The 17,091-nt window shown below is 41.8% G+C and overlaps 1 protein-coding gene across 12 annotated transcripts in view; it reads right to left on the bottom strand.

Moving 5' to 3' along the window:
* The window catches only part of ABLIM2 (actin binding LIM protein family member 2), a 131,316-nt gene that overhangs the window by 93,877 nt on the left and 20,348 nt on the right, over nucleotides 1–17,091 (bottom strand). For all 12 annotated transcript variants that reach the window (XM_059845241.1, XM_059845240.1, XM_059845238.1 and 9 more), the window contains exon 2: nucleotides 1,356–1,499. In XM_059845241.1, coding sequence (XP_059701224.1) covers nucleotides 1,356–1,499 — 144 coding nt within the window. The remainder of the gene's footprint in view (nucleotides 1–1,355; nucleotides 1,500–17,091) is intronic.

Raw genomic sequence — 17,091 nt, forward strand, 5'->3', positions numbered from 1 at the left:
CCACATGCTGCATTTGCAGGTGACCTGGCATCATCTGAATGGAGATGGCCTATAAAACCAAAAATTGGATTTACAATTCTGTCTTACTCCCTCTGCAGAATTTGTCCTTTCTCCTAGCAAATCTATTAAAAATAAAGGGGCTTGGATTTCAGAAAGGTAACCATATGGAGTAAGTATCAGAATGTTACTGGTTCATGTAGGTGACAGGACTCCTGAATAACAGATCAGCTGCTCTTTTCCTGAGCTAGGTCTGAAAAACTGATTTAATAGTGAAATTTGCCATAAGAACAGCTGGCTTTAAAAGAACTTCTAAGATGAATGTATTGGCTGTGTTCTGCTTTAAATGCTAATCTCTTCTGAATAGATGACCAAAATATTTTTGCTGTTTAGGAAAGTGCAGTATGCTTATTTTGCTTGCTGTGCAATTTTGCAAAGAACACAATTACTGAGCTGAACATTTAATCCTGTCTGTCCAACTTATTAAAGATTGCCTCAGTTTTTTATAGTATGTAGTCAATCTCATTAGATTTTAAAAAATATCAGTATAGCTAACAGCTAGTGACAGTTTTCTTTCTACTATTTCCTCTAAAGGGGAGTAGAAGTAGTTCCAGTAACACATCCAGAACCAGAGACATGCTCATATTTCTAGACTGAGCTACAAGGATTGATAAATGTCATTTGAAGCACTGGTTAATAATGGAGTAAGCAGGTTGTTCAGTACACATCAGTTAACATTTATGTACCTGTACATTTAAAACAAATTAGATCTTAGCAGCTTCCAGACAGGTTTTTAAACAAGCATCTACAGAAGGGGTGTTGTATCAGATAATTCCCTTCTCCTGTGACCATCCATCCCTCTGCTATTCAAGTGACAATATTAGATCACCAGGCACCAACCTGGAGCAAACCAAGAAATTCCCCCCAAAAATGGAAAAGCACAGAGGGTCACACAGGAATTTAAAGATCACAGTCCAGCACAAGAGAACCTGGACAGATGTGGCCATGGTGCACCCTACAGCATGCATTAGAGAGCTGGGAGAGAGAAAACCTCTGAGTTTCTTTGCAAATGCTCATCCTCTCCTAGCCCTGCCCTGTCCTCCCAAAGTGCTCTTCCTCCTGACATCCCAGATCTATACTAAACTCCAATATGATTATAAACAGCTTTATATCCACTGAAAACATTCTCCAGTTTTGAGACTTAGGATGTTTATTACCTCACAGCAAGGAGTCAGGGATTTCACAGTAAATCATGTCAGGCATGGATTGGATTGTAAAATATGCTTGTGAAGTTTGCAGGATCATTAATCACACACCACTGCTAAAGCCCTACTCACAGAAGCAGCAGTCTCACTTACCTTTGCAAACAAAGCATTTAATATGGAAATATTTGTTCTGAACTCTCAAAACTTCCCCTTTGCATGGTTTTCCACAGGTATTGCAGAGAATTGCAGTACTGGATGGCTTCTCCAGCTGGCTATGTACAGCCTGTGGTTGTGAAACTGCAGGAGAAAACAAAAAGTAGAGCATTTTAAAGGCCATAGATGCATCTTCTCTAAGGTCTACAAGCAATGATAATTAACACCTAGGACAAATCAGCTCAAGCAGACTAAAATTTTAATTTCTGGGATTGGCCAGCACAGGAGAAAAGATCTGCCAAAAGGAGTTGAGCCAAGCCAAAGTTATTTCATAACTTTGAAAGCTTTTGACTGAATACACTTCAAACATAGATCAGGATTCCTTTTAGAAGAAAGAATCCACATGATCAAGCCTTGAGAGCCTCCTCCTGAATTTCAAAAACTGCTTTGTCATATTTCCCCTTCAAGAAATCAAAGAATATAGATAAAAGCTACATTTTTTATTCAAAATATCTTTAATAGTACTTGGTAACTCTTACACTGTGAGCTACTGGTCTTTAAAGTTCATAGTAAATGCTTTCTCTACTGATTTTAAGGCAGAAATACAGCTCTGTAAATGTTTTGAATACTTCTGAAACATTGACATCCCTGTAAATAGCACACATATCTGACCATTAACCAAAGTTTTCTGTCATTTTGTAAGGAAACCACAATTTCAAGAGGTTAGGTTAATCTAGGTTAGTGAAAATTAAGTGAATTAAAAATTTGCTGCCATCTTGTGATGTAAATTAGAAATTGCATTTATTGTGCTGTTGATAACATGAGCTAAGTTGGCATCTCAATGTGTTATGTGGAACAGGTGAGATGTGACCTTATTCTTGCAGGCTTGCTGCAGCACTTGCATCAATATTTTATCAGTGTCCTTAGGAGTCCAGAGAGGAAACATCAAGGCAGTTAATTATAAAGGAGCTGTACTGTAACTCAACACATCTGGCTTTTTCCCTGTGTGAAGAACTAATAACAGGAAAGCAATAAAGCATTTCAAGTAAATGACATATTTAATGACATTGTAATCTGGCATGCTTACTCAAAGGCTAGATTGCTTATTTCAAAATGATTTTGTTTCAATTTTAGCTACAAAATAAACTCACCAACCAATCAGTCAAGATGGAGCAACCTCTCCTACGCCAATATGCTTAAGAACAAAAGGCCTTTCCACATCCACTGAGTTGAAGGAGTTAGTAAGATGTTAAGCTTCCCCCCCCCACACTCTTCCAGGGCACTTGCTGCAAGCTTTACCCAAAACAGCACTTTCTACTCCTGCAACTGAAGTGGTCTGGGTTTTTTTTTTCACCCAGAAGATAACATGGGCTTGAGCTTCTCGTGACATTATTCACCACCCACAAGCATTCTGCCTTGTCTGCTAAAATTACACCTTCTGTGAGGGTCAAAAAGTCCTGCTCAAGGCATTGTGAACTTTGGAGCAATTACTGAAGGCCTGGTTATAATTAAGGACATCTCCAATAAAAACAATAGAAGCATGACAGGCAACTGGAAGTTTGCAGAAAGGCAGATGCTCAAACTTACACAGAGCAAGCAGTACAGATCATTCAGACTAATATGAGGGTCTGATTTATTCCTCAAAGAAAAACAGAGGAAACTCTGAACTTTGCAATACTCTACTTTTGACACAAGAATCTCTCTGTACTGTAACCTGCCCAAAACAAACGACCCACCCGGTAAAAGAATCAACCCTGTAAGAAACACAGAGTATTTTCCTGAGTTAGTTATGAGCTAAAAGTTAGTACCAGCTAAAAGTGCAAAAATAAATAAAGGTTTGCTCTCTCCAGATTTGCTAACAAGCATCAAATCTGTATCATATAACTCAGGAAAGACTTGACTTAAAAGGAGCTGACCATAACCAGAACATTTGGGCCTAAACAGTCACATTTGAAATATAAAATTCCGATTGGAACAATCAAACAACTGACTTTTCCTCACACTCAACTATTCCCCTGTTCCAGCCTTTCAGAACAGCATCTCTCCAGAGGCATCTGTGCCTGGCCAGAGCTGGAAGCTGCCAGCTCATGCTGTGGTGAGTCCCAGAGGGCAGAGAAACCCAGCTCAGGAATTCCAGCCCAGTGCAGAGCAGGGCCAGGAGGAAGCCAGAGCCCTGCAAGAGGCAGCCCACCCCTCCAAACATCCCCCTCCCTAAAGTGACAGCAGCTCCCACTTCCAGAGAAACACTGCTTTTCTCTTTGTTTCTTGCCCCTGGGAGTCCAAAGCTGCACTTCTTGCAAAGCAGCAGAACACTGAAAACTGTTGCAAAGTTGGGGTTCTTTTGGTTTCTAGCACTGGTTGCAAGCTGAAAACGTGAAAAAAACAGAAAAAAATTGTTTCCCATGATGTATTTGGTGCTCAGTGTCCAGAGTTACAGGGCAGGACTTCACACATTTCCTTTCCTTTGTGTCTTTAAATTAAGGTTTGGAATTAAAAACTCAGTAACTCAGCTATGAAAGAAATTTAAAAAGGAAACTATTTAGGTTTGGGTTTTTTAAAAATTCTTCTTTGAAATTTCTTCTGGATTTTTTCTATTAATTTTGAAGTAAAACAAAGCATATTTAAAATATACACTGCAGACAAAGAAGTAATTGTTTTTCTTTTCTGTCAGTTCAGAACTGAGCTACTAAGTATTTCACACAAAACCCCAGTGGGAATACAGTGCCTCTGAGATCATTACAAAGAGGTCCTTCTGAAGACAGTTTGAAACACTTACACTTCCCTCTAGCACCACAAAATCACATAATCAATCAAATATTAATTTGTATTTTAAGACATTGACACATAATATGGTTTAGGTTGAAATTTCAACTGCTGACAATTCTGAGAAACTAATTCCATTAGGGAACTTCACATTTTAACTTACGTTTCAAACCATATTTAAGGAGGTAAGCTTACATGGCAATTTTCAGCACTCTACCTTTATGCCTTTATGAATCAAAATCAGTCTTCAAAGCAGCAGAAGAAACAATCAACATATTTAATAAATGAAATAATGAATTACTGATGGAATGTAATGATCTGATACTACTCATCAGATCGTAACAAACTAAAGAGTTCATTAAAAATTAAATGCTTCCATTTTACCCCAGTTTGTAGAAATTTCCTTCTTAACTTTAAGCTACTTTTTCGAAACCAAAATACAGCTGAATACCTGATTCTCTAAATTTGCCTTTCTCCCAGACTACAGTCTGCTCCAGCAGAGGTATCCTCATTAATCCTTAAACCCTAAAAGGATCTGACTGCACTCACTTTTTGACCAGGACAAAAACTGGCAAGGAATGAAGGAGCACTTTCCACAGGACTTCTTTGTGCAAGACTTGTCTGCTGAGGACATCACTGCCAATATTCTTGCCAACTGTCCAGTGCTCACACATCTCTGATGTCAAGACTCAGCCTGTCCCCACCAGGCTACACAGCAGATAATTCTTCTTCTGGAACAAGTAGGGCACATTAACCAGCAAGTTTGCTGAAGAATTGTCAAATAAGATGAACTCCTCAGGCTCACTTCCATACTGCTTACTCCAGACGTGCACTTGCTGCATGTACCACAGGGAAGGAGGGACAGTGGCATTGCTTATTACTAAAGCTGCATTACACATCTTTTGGCTGCTGTAAAGGGATGCTTTCAGTGTGCTTACAATCCCTGCAGATTCACAGAATATCCTGAGTTGGAAAGGACTGACAAGGATCATCAAGTGCAACTCTTGGCCCTACACAGGACCCTCCCTAAGAATCACAATATTTGCCTGAGAGCTTTGCCAAACTTTACCCCTTCACATGAACATTACTTGCATTTGATGACCTCAAACTCATTTCTTCAGGGAAAATTTCAGATGAAATGTTTAAGCTTTTTATAAAGGTGAAAAAAAGGTTAGTATACAATGTATTGGTTTTCAACATGAAAAAGAAAGCAGAGCAGCTTGCTTTTGGGAGTATTTGGATCAAAGGCTGCAGCCTGACCTTGGTGAACACTGTGACAGGTACGCTGGATCCAAAATCCACAGTCTGTGGTAAAAAACCCATCCCTTTGACTAAGCCCAGCTCCTTTGTCATTGCTAGACTAAGCAGGATTTAACAGCTCTAGGGACTGGGATGAGGTGCCAGAGATCAGGAAAAGATTTGGGTGAGACAGGAACACTTTGGAAGCAGAGCAAGACAAGCTGATGGCAGTGACAGAAGGGAAAGGATTCAGAAGTACCTGGTCATGCTCTGCTCAGGAGCCTGGGATAGAAAATGTCACCTCCTCTCTGCTGCAAGCAAACTGCCAAGGGAAACCCAACTCTTGGCAAAAGAGCCAGTCTAGGACTGGCCTGTGCAGAAGACAATAAATACCTTTACTATCAGGCTCTCCAACAGCTAAATGAGAATCCTTCATGGCAGATTACAGACCTGATGAAGAAACATGTCCAGAAACTGCAGAACTTGACACAGCCCTAATGCTTTTTCCAGTTTGTTGTGTTTTGTTTCAACTCTGCACAGGAACCTACAGAAGCCATTTCCGAGCTTGGAAATCAAGAACTGAAAATTAAGAAGTGTAATGCTTAAGAATGCACATTTAATCTGGACTCAAACCTCAACTATAAAGACTTCCACCTTCTTTGTTTACTATACAGACATAATTAAGGCCACATAACTCATTTGTGTCACATTATTTAACTCTGTTCTAAAAAAGCAGTTTAATAGATTTACTGCTCTTGGTGATTAAAGAAGCCCAAAATGATGGAGGGCCAAATGACACAATTTGATAGTATAATCTCAGAATCCTTGAATGATTTGGGCTGGAAGGGACTTTAAAGGTCACCTAGTTCCAACCTTCCTGCATTGGCAGGGACACCTTTCTCTACACCACGTTGCTCAAAGCCCATCCAACCTGTCCTTCTGTGATGTTGACATTTTAAAGAGTGCTGTGATCTAAATAGAGATGTAATTTGAGTGGAGAGTCATGAGAAAATAAATTTTATTCCTAATATTTGCAATCCCCGCAAATGCAGGGAAGGTTCCTGGAAGGATAGTGCAGAAACTGAGCCTAAAGGCAACAATGAGAGGAAAAACAAAGGGCCTGGGGGGTGAGGGGGCACCTTCCCTGTCCTTTCTGTGGGTTGTTCTGGGACTTTTATTATTGTGTTCTGGAGGTTGGGATAAAAAAAGTGCAAGCCTTTCATCTCAGGCTCATACAAATAAAGTATCGTTGGCCTGCAACATCAACCCTCCATCAGCAGAAAAAATACAATTTTCTTTAGCAACTATCAGCACTACAGGCTCCTCTATAAATCCACCACCTTTTGCTTTGTGAGATGAAAACATATTTTTGAGTGGAAAAAATATTAGACATCAATATTTAAAAGTGTAATTATAAGCTCTTTAGTTCATAATAATGTTCATCTTTTTCAACAAAGGCAAAGGCCACATTCGAACTCTGAACCAAAACCACACAGCACTGGTAAAGGATGTTATTCTGCAAGAAGGAATTACCAGCAAATTATCTTTGCATTGACACTGAAAATTCATCTCTATAGCTACAAGTGGCTACTGAAAATAAACAAATATGGGACTCAAATTCCATTTACTCACTAAGTATTTGAGAAACAGGACAAAATTATTGATTGCTCTTATGCTGCATCAAGTGACTTGGGGAGGGTGAGGTTCACAGCAGCCCAGAGGGGAATTAAATTTGCAATCTTCCTGGAGCAGGATTAACGAAGACACACACAAGTACTGCTGGAATTAAAATTGAAGTTTAAATTGTTGTTTTAACAAACCCTTCTTGCAGCAACTGAGTCAAAACACCCAGGGCTGAATTTAAAAACATACGGATGTTTCTAAAGATCTGACAGATTTTTCTTAAAGGAAAGATGCCTCTAAATATCCCTGTGAAGCATTATTCCCACTGCAGACCTGGCCTCTGCTCTCTCCCTGTCTTGTGTCTGTGTTTAAAATCCAGTGACAAGGAGCTGTGCTGATGTGAGGATAACACAAAAATACATTATAGAGTAATACATGCAGTGATCAGAGAAATTCATGGGTGTCAGCTGTACATTCAATTTAGATAAAGGTTTGGTTTGGGTTTTTTCCCCCTAAGAACCAGTGATTCATTATGGAGCCTTCTGGGGGCCTGAGACCCCATTGGTCCTTTCCACAGAAAAGATGAGAAATTGTGTCATGGGAGCTCCACAAGCTCTTCCCATCCATCCTGCCACCCCCACTCAGCCAGAGCAACTCCCTGGCCCAGCCCTGCCTCAGGAGTGGACGTGTTAAATGTTCTGGAACAGAACATTAAGTAACTGGTGGTAACCTGGCTTATCCTGTTTCTCAATTAGTCCCTTGTGTTAAATGACTTTACAAATGTGTTTCCCTGCTTTATGGTGCCTTCTCAGTATGTCTCACGAGAAACCAGAAGATCAGCAGGACAAAGGGAAAGAAGTTTTCCTGTCCATGTCCATATTACATGGTCCCTCAAGCCCACCAGCTGGCCACACAGAGGGCTGAAGTGTCCCCAGGCCAGGACACAAACTCATTCCCTTTCCCAAGAGTGCTTCTCTGCACCAAGAGGGTCTGGGCACCACCCCAGAAGTGCTCACTGCTCTTTCCAAGACCTCTGTGGTGGCTCCCACAGCAAAGCACTGCTACTTCTCTCTTTTGTTCCTGTATTATAAGAAAAATATTCATCAAATTTGACAAATCTCTGTGTCAATATATCTCAATTTAATTCTTTCCAAAAATACAAAGTAAAATGCTCCAAGAACTGTGTTCCTTTTTGAATTGTGTACCTGCTTCTACTACATAAAAGCAACCACTCCTACAGTGCCTTTCCAAGGGACGCCTTTTCCAGCACTTCCTACTCATCCTCATCAAAACAGAAACCCACAACAGATACAGGGCAGGCACACAGCACAACTGAGCTGACATCTGCTTTTACCACCAATTACAGAGTTTCTGGGACCAGAGGCAAAAGAGAGGTGTTATCCAACAGGATGTGAATAAACCACGCACAACAGGTGCAACACAGCTCGAGTATTTACACGAGAGTTTAAAATCTCACCATATGCTCTGTGCTAAATTCATATGACATAAACAAACCTAGCATAAGCTAACCTCCTGCCCTCATTATTTTAACAAAATATTTACTGAATTCAAACACAGTTCATAAAAATCTCTGCTGAGTTTGAATAACTGCTACTGCAGTATTGTAAAGGCTATTTTTGACAGGTTTAGGCAGATTGCAATGAGATTGGATATAGAAACAATACTCCAAGATACCTGCATAAAGAAATAGGGGCTTTTTTCGCATTATAGTCTAATATAAACTCTGAAGTCAATTTCAATTTAAAAAACTGAGGAAAGTTTTCCAATTGAGCTGCCAGCAACTATCAGAATCATTATCATTTCCAAATCATCATTCATACAATTAAAAGAACACAAAGCACAATTTACAATAAACGTTTAACCATCTTTCACCACTCTGCTGTGTTTCCACCTAAACACCGAGTTGTTATTCTCCCTACAGCATCAGTGATTCAGCTACCACAGCCCCAGGTGAAAAACGAGCCATTTCAGGTCTAGGCTGACCAGAATGCGGAGTCACCACACTGTACCTGTATCTTCGGGCATTGCTGCCTTAATTCCCTCCCAGAGGGGCAGTTCCCGCAGGAGCGCTGCTGCTGCCGCGGGGAGCGGGATCCGCAGGAGCGCTGCCACCGCTGTGTCACCGCTGCCACCACTGTCACTGCCACCACCGCTGTGTCACCGCTGCCACCACTGTCACTGCCACCACCGCTGTGTCACGGCGGTCACCGCTGCCACCACTGTCACTGCCACCACCGCCACCCCCGGTGTCACCCAGCGCAGCCGGGGTCAGGTGGCGCCTGCCGCACCCCCGCACAGGCGGGAGCGGGGCCAACCTCGCCGTCACCGCCGGGCAAAAATAGCGACCTCCGAAGGCGAAATATTGTCACGTCCATGGGGGGTGGCACCACTGTCCCGGAGGGACCGGATGCGGGACGTGCCAGCGAGGGGTGAGTTTGTATCAGGTGATGCCACAGCCGCTTCAGGGCGGTGCTGGGCAGCTGGGGAGAAAGGCTAAAAGAACTAAAACCTGCAAACTCCTTGTCGTGAATTATAAATACAGGCTGAGATAGCAGGGAAACCCCTTTAGACACCCCAAAGACAGCGGTCCCTTCCCCCGGTGCAGGAGGGCACAGCCCTGATGGCAGAAGGAGATGATGAAAGCAGCGAGATGCTCCCACTGTGTGATACCTGGCAGCCAAAAATCTCCTCCCTGCTTGCTCATATGGAGTTGGAACGTGTAGCACTGGAATAAGAGTGATGTGTTGAGCTATTTAAAGCACTACATGGGAACAGAACGAGCACTTCTATAAGTACTCCGACTTCAGGAATCTATATGGTGAGGACACTGCTGCCCTGGGCCATGCCAGGCGTGGTCTATAACCTTAAATAGCCCTCAGCTGACATGGCCTGAGACCCAGAGCACAGATCTGAAGATCCCAGGTTCTATACACTGCACCAAAACTATGAACAACTCAATTTAAAAAAATCTGCTATATGCATTATCTTGCAGCAACTACCTTTTGACACGAAACTCTTATGTCAGCTTTTTATTTTGTTCAATATTGTTGTGCTGCCTGCGTGAAGCCAAATCCATCCTCACACTTTTTGGATCACCATCAGCCACCTTGGCTGAGCTCTCCAGACATTTGCAGGATTTGGCCTATTTAGTTTTTCCCAGCGGCTACTTCAGCTTGGCAGAAGCACAAAAGGCACTTTGGTAAATGGCAGCACTCTGAAGGCACGTAAATTAATAGGCAGGAAAAGTGAAAGGGCTTTCACTCTAACACAGCCTTTCCCTCTGTTTGCCAGGCTCCCAAGGCTAAACACTTGGTAACTTGCATTTTAACGTTGTATGATCACAATGCAGTCACACAGTGCACTGATTTGTATTTACACTTTGAGGTGTGATCCCTGAGCCGCCCCTGCAGTCTCACCACTTGGCTACAGCAAAGGAGGAGCTCAGAAAGAGGGGTTTCGTGGTGTTTCTGAGAAACTCCACCACCACTCATGGGCTTCACAGGCACAAAACACGAGGCCATTGCCCTTCATTAGCATGATGGGCTGACTCATGATGAGCATGACAAGGGACAGCAGCAGCACAGGCAGAGATCAGAGACCTCCTGCTGCAAATGATCCAAAAAACCATGTAGCTTTAACCTGATTTCTCAAATCAACACAGACCAAACACCTGTAACTTCACTGTTTTAACAGTAATAAAAGCACACTGCGCTTTCTACAGAAAAGGACAGGACACCTGGCTCCTCTTAAAATCTCAAGTGAAGTCCTGTTGGCCACAGCAGTGCTCTCACCCATCCTCTGTTCCAGGTTTGCTTTTTCCAACGTTACATCACCCAGGTGTCACCAACATCTTTGCAAACAGCAACCAGACAGCAATGAATTTAGGCCACTCTGAAATGGATGAGCTGGCTGCAAAATCTTTATAACCTGTGGTACCATGAATTATAAAGGACATCTTAAAAAGATTTCAAACCTGTTCCTAATTAACTCACACTTTTTTCCTGTACTCCCTGCCCTCTTCCCAAGTGTAAGCTGAAGTGAATGTCAGTAGTAACTGGACTGGTTATAATTCAGCTTTAGGTAGTTTCTGCAAGGAACAAGGAGTTAGACCTGATGATCCTCGTGGGTCCCTTTCAGTATGAGGTACTCCAATAGGATTCTAGGAATACGACTCCAGGAAGATGACAACACACAGTCTAACCCTGTTCTTCACTGCATTTCACTAGGCCCATATTGAGCTTTTTTCACAGTCTGTCTCTGAAAATGTTTTGGAACAATTACTTTATTAAATGGAGAAGAATGTAGAGTTTGTTCTTATAAAACATGGAAAAATATAGATGTATATTCTAACTAAGAATTTTTTAAAAAATCAGTATTATAACACCCCTGAGATTCAGGACTTTGCAATATACAGCAGGTATGTACCTGTAACCTTGCAGCACCTCCTAAGTTGCTTGGGATTGGCATATTGGTTACAATATTAGGTTGCCCTGTGTGGAGTCATAAGCTGGACTCAACAATCCCCATGGGTCCCTTGCAACACTGGAGCCTTCATGATCCTATAAAACTAAGTCCTTGGACTTTAAGTTGCTCAACAAGTTTCTACCCAATCGTATATATGTCTGTTTAATGGCAATTGAGGACTATAGAGTCCAGTCTAGACACAGATTAAGATATTAACTTCTCATAAATAATCACTAATTAATGAATTTTACTTTGAAAATGCTGGAAAATACAAGAAATCATATTTCACAGATTTTTCTCAGTACATTTTAAGATGTATTTTCTTCTAAGTTGCTAAAACTGATTGCAGTGCTGCTTCATGTTATTTTTGCTTCATGTTATTTTTGCTCTTTTGGTAGTTTTGATCCAGATTAGTGATAATTTGGATTTTCTACTGAGGATAATATGATCACAAACAAAGAGAAGCATTGCTCTTTTCTCTGTGGTGACCACTGACAGGACCCCAGGGAATGGCCTGAAGCTGTGTCAGGGGAGGTTTAGGTTGGATATCAGGAAAAGGTTCTTCCTCCAGAAGGTGGCTGGGCACTGGAACAGCTCCCCAGGGAAGGGGTCACAGCACCAGCCTGACAGAGCTCCAGAAGTGTTTGAACAACACTTCTGGGGCACATGGTGTGACTCCTGGGGATGGTGCTGTGCAGGGCTAAGACTTTCAACTTTGAGGATCCTTTCCAACTCAGGATACTTACTCTATTATATGAAAAACACAATAAAATTAAATATCCCTTTATATACAATGGTACAGATTTTGGTAATATTTTATCACTAGGACAAAAATAAAATTAGGTAACAGATGTTTCCCATGTCCCTAAGCATTCATGATAGAAACAAAAAAGGACAAACCCATGGCAGAAGTGAAAAAAGGGTAAATGAGTTGGGTAAATGGTGCCTCTACAACAAAACTAATGTCTTCTAACTTTCTGCCCAGCCTTTGTTGCATTAATCCCATTTCTGCTGGGAACGGACCTGCAAACTTACCCAACTCTGCCCCCAGTGAACTGCTGCACACCACAGAAACCTGCTCAGAGCCAGCCTGAGTTTAAACAGCTGGCTCTCAAACACCTCCATCCTCAAGGCCATGCATGAGATAACACTTCTCAATAACTGCACAGCAACAAGCCACGTGCAGTCACCTTTAATTGAAACACGCGCAAGCAGGGCAGAGACAGTGGGCTCTTGTACAAGGCACTGTAAGATCAAAACTTGACAGAAGTAAAGAACCTGCTCTAGCAGGGATCCTGGACTAGATGAACTCCAGAGGCCCCTTCCAACCTCAACCACTCGGTGATTCTGTGAATCCTGCATGTTTATGAAGCAGGAAAAATCAGACTAAGGATCCACTCTGAGCTCTGACAGGGAGCAGGAAGCTGTGTTTGCTCCAGAGGTAACTGGGTCATGAGTCCTGCTCTGCTCCTTGCTATCTCTTGGAAATAAAGAGCTTCTTCAGCCCTGAAATCCATGATGACAGCCCTTAACTGCTGGCCAGCAAGTTGGATGAACGAAAGCAGAACTTTCCACTCCCAGCTCCTTTTTCCAGGGGGGACCCCTCTATGGCAGACCTAGATCCAGACCAAGCTGGCATTAGCCCCCTGTGCTCCCCCAACTAGAATGGAAGCACCATCTAATATTCTTCAGAAAACTGTGCACCCAAAAGAGTGAGCAGAAATCAAACATAAACCCTACAAAGCCTAAGCAGAGATTTTATAATGGGAAACATGGAGTATCAAACCTAAAAACAGGGTGCAAGAAAATGCTTAGAGAACTGAAAAAACCAAACACTGCCCCATAATGAAGTCAGAGGTCATCCAAAATGCAAAAGTGACCCAGGTCAGAGGACAAAGGGATAGAGTCTGGTTAGCAGCAGAGAGACAGTGAGAGGCACAGCAATGGTCCTGCAGGTCACACACCTTCAGGAATGCACCTGCCAGCCCAGGACTCTGCTGACCTTATGAAACTCACAGGGACTGCCAGTAAAATGGAGCAGACCTCAGATAAGGAAAGATCTCCTGAAGTAGAGGTCGTAGGCTACAATTTAGCTCAGAGAAAACCTGTCATGTAATAAGGATAAGGCAAGCAATTAACAAAAGGTTAATAAAAGGTTTCTAAAAGGCACTACAAGGGACTTTTCACAGAAGGGACTTCAGAAAGCAGGAGAGAAACTGTACACCCACTGGTGAGCTAGGATAATGGGATGTATTGTATTAAGGGAAGGCATCCTGGCTGCAACAGAAAAGGTACTGTAACAAGAACCACCCAGGAAAAAAACCTCGAATTTTATGGGAGGGAAATCAAAGAAGCAGAACAAGGCAATAAACATCAGTTGGTGTGGCCAAAAATGGCAAATGGTAGGCATGAGAATTAGAAAAACTCATTTATATCTTTGAATACAGGAGGATTTAAACTACAGTGTGATTTTGGCATTTAGGAGATCATGAATGGTGCAAGAAAGATAGCACTGCAAAGATGCCAAGATAATTTTTGGTATTTCTTTTGGGACTAAATGAATGCATGGAGAAGGTTTTAAAGGAAAGATTCTCCTGTGTGGGATGATGCTACATGCACACAAAGAAAGGAAGAGATTACTACATTTCAATTTATCATTTGTTTATATATAAAATTATCATTTAAATTGTCTGGATTTTTATCAAAGGAAATTTCAAGTGCTTAAATAGAGAGTAAACAGAAGTATTACCTAAAGAATTAGACAGACTTAAAGGACCTTCATTGCACTGCTCTCTTCTGAAAAGTTACATAGACATTGCCATAGTTCTTACAAAATTATCAAATGATGATGGGGGTTGCGTGCTATCCAGAAAAAAAAAGATTCAACCTCTCATGTGTTTCAATTTGAATCAATAAATTTAACTTTGAAGGTTTCTTACCAAAAAAAAAAAAAAACACAGAAAAAAGGCACCCCCATCATGCCCCCCAAAATGGGGTATTCTGAGAGTTAAGAGGCTCGGATCTATGTCTAACAGAACTCATGTGCCTGAAATGGCCACGCACATCAGTCCAAAGCTGCAAGGCTGGAAACCCATCCTCAACACATCCAAAGGCAGAGCAAGCTGATTTTTCACTTCCCACTTCCCAGCTGTGGGAAAGCACCTCTGGCTTCCACGTGTCATGGAAACAGCTGTGAGTGCTAGTTTGTGCTCGTGTCCTTTGTGGGTGTGGGTACCAAGGGCTTTACTCAGTGTCACCCAGCAGATCTGAGCAGTTTCCATCTGAAGAGTTCCCTTCCTTGTTTTCCAAGACACAACTCTGTGACCATAGAGACCTCTCTGAATCCTTGTCACATTTGTTGGATATGCTCATCCCACAAGCCTGGCATGCCTTTCCACAAACCCTGCAGCTCAGTCCAGCTATGGTGATGGCACACCCAGGACAGTTTAGAGATGGCCATGCAGAGACAGAGTCCACCCTGTGCAAAAAAATCTGACTGTCATCTTCAGACTGGGGCCACCTGCCCAAGTGGCAAGGTGAGTTTTATACCAACAGATCCAACAGGGACCCATGGGTGCAAATTCCTCTTCCTCAGAGGCTCAAACAGCTGCAAGTCCAACCCTGGTGTTTGCACAGATAGCTCTGCTCAGGTTTGCAAAGGAGAGAGACACTGAAGATCATATTTAGGATCTGGAATTCAAATCCCAAGTGAAAAATCCTGAAGAAGCAATCTGCCCCAGAGGGGAGTGGGGATTTCAGACACATCTTCATCTGCAGCACTCTGGGTCCTGCTCACACACACAGCTCCCAGCACTTTAATCCTTGCCTTCATCCCACAGGGACCATGCCAGAGAACATTTTTCTGCCTGCTTTCCAAATCCCATTCTCTGTGAAGGGATGTAGCTGCAAAGCAGCAAGTCACATCCAAATCCTACTTAAATGCGTTCATTTTGGTTGATGATCACTGAGGAATTTGTCAACAATGTGCAGTGCTGTTTTGAAAGTAAAAAAGAAGCCACCACTGGAAATGTGATGCTGTTACACTTAACTCTGTTCCCAGTAAAGTCCACCAGTAAAACCATTATTGATCTGGCTGAAAGACTTTCATCAGCATTCATTTCCTTATTCTGTCAAGTTTTGATCTTAGCAGTTGGCTCATCACAAGCAGAAAGTTCAGCCTTTCCCCTGCTTGCCTGAGGTTACAATTTCCTATCAGTAACATACAAAATGCAATTATGTCTCTGAGCTCACTTTAATACCAAGAAAGAAAGCAGATTTTTTTTTTTCTTGGAGTGTGTCTAAATTAATGGATATTCTTTATTGCTCAGTTCCACCATAAGCGGCTCCAAAATCTAAAGAATCAACTAAAACAAAAATAAAATAAAAAAATCACTGGACTTTATTACTGTTCTGCACTTCCCTGGCTGCCTGATGATCACTTTCCAGCACCTCCACCAGTTACCCAAACCATATTCCTGTCAGTCCCCTCATCTTTAGGGCATTCTTTTTCGGAGAGCTGTGACCCAACACCAGGAACTGTGACTGTGGTGCTATTTCCTGCCCCCAGGTCTGCAGCACCTGCTGGGTGCACCCCTGCTCTGCATCACTCTTCACACTGGCATCTGCTCCATCTGCATCCTCCAAGGGGGGAGAGGGATAAGCACATTCCCTGGCTTGGGAATGAGCAAGTGTTTGCAACTGGGGAAAAACAGTGTACAAGGAATTTCCACGGCTCATTTGTCTTTCCATTCCCTGGTACAAACAGAGCAATACTAACAACAATGATGGCTGTTTGTTACAGCAACACCAAAAAGCAAAATAAAATAATACAGAAAGCAATAGTTCATTTTGCTAGCCAAGCCACAATATATCACCCCCAATCATTAATGAATAAAATTTACTAACTTTCCACTAGCACTATATGAAATATATTTCTAAAAGAATTACAATTAATCACTTAGGGATCTTTGCAAAGGCTTTTTCCTTTTTATGTTGTAGTCTACAGCATAAAAAATGTCTAAAATAGTTACTCTGAAATATAAAATTGAACTCCTGCTTTTATTTGCTCTGCTTAATTTGGCATTAGAAAGGGATTAGTTCTTGTTTTACTGCAATCATAAAGTTAATTAAGATATACCTAGACATTGATGGTACTGAAGTTCTGGTGCTAAAGTCACACTACCTCATACAGTGCAAATTAGTTATCTTTGGTGAATTTTTCACAGTGTAAGAATTTCTTCTTAGATTCAGTTACACCCATACAAATCTAATTCTGCTTCATCCCCATCAGACAAACCAGCACTGTTGCCTCCCTTTTCACATTCAGGCTACACAATTTCTGCAATCAATTATCTCCCAACACTGCATTCATAGCAGAAATGTGCTACATTCACACCAACACGACCCCAGAGCCTTCAGCTACAGCACTGCTTCTTGCACAGTTCTGCAACTAACAGTTCTATTATCAACAGGAACATTTTTGAGTATCTATACAACTTGCTTTTAGACTAAGTTTTGAGTTGCTTAATTTGCAAACCACCACCTCATTCAGACAGCAAGTGGGTTTCAGTTAAAAATAAATATTTTGTTCTGAAACTTTATATTCACCTTTTTCAGACAGAAGGGG

This window comes from Haemorhous mexicanus, chromosome 4 (assembly GCF_027477595.1).
Source record: "Haemorhous mexicanus isolate bHaeMex1 chromosome 4, bHaeMex1.pri, whole genome shotgun sequence".
Lineage (NCBI taxonomy): Eukaryota > Metazoa > Chordata > Aves > Passeriformes > Fringillidae > Haemorhous > Haemorhous mexicanus.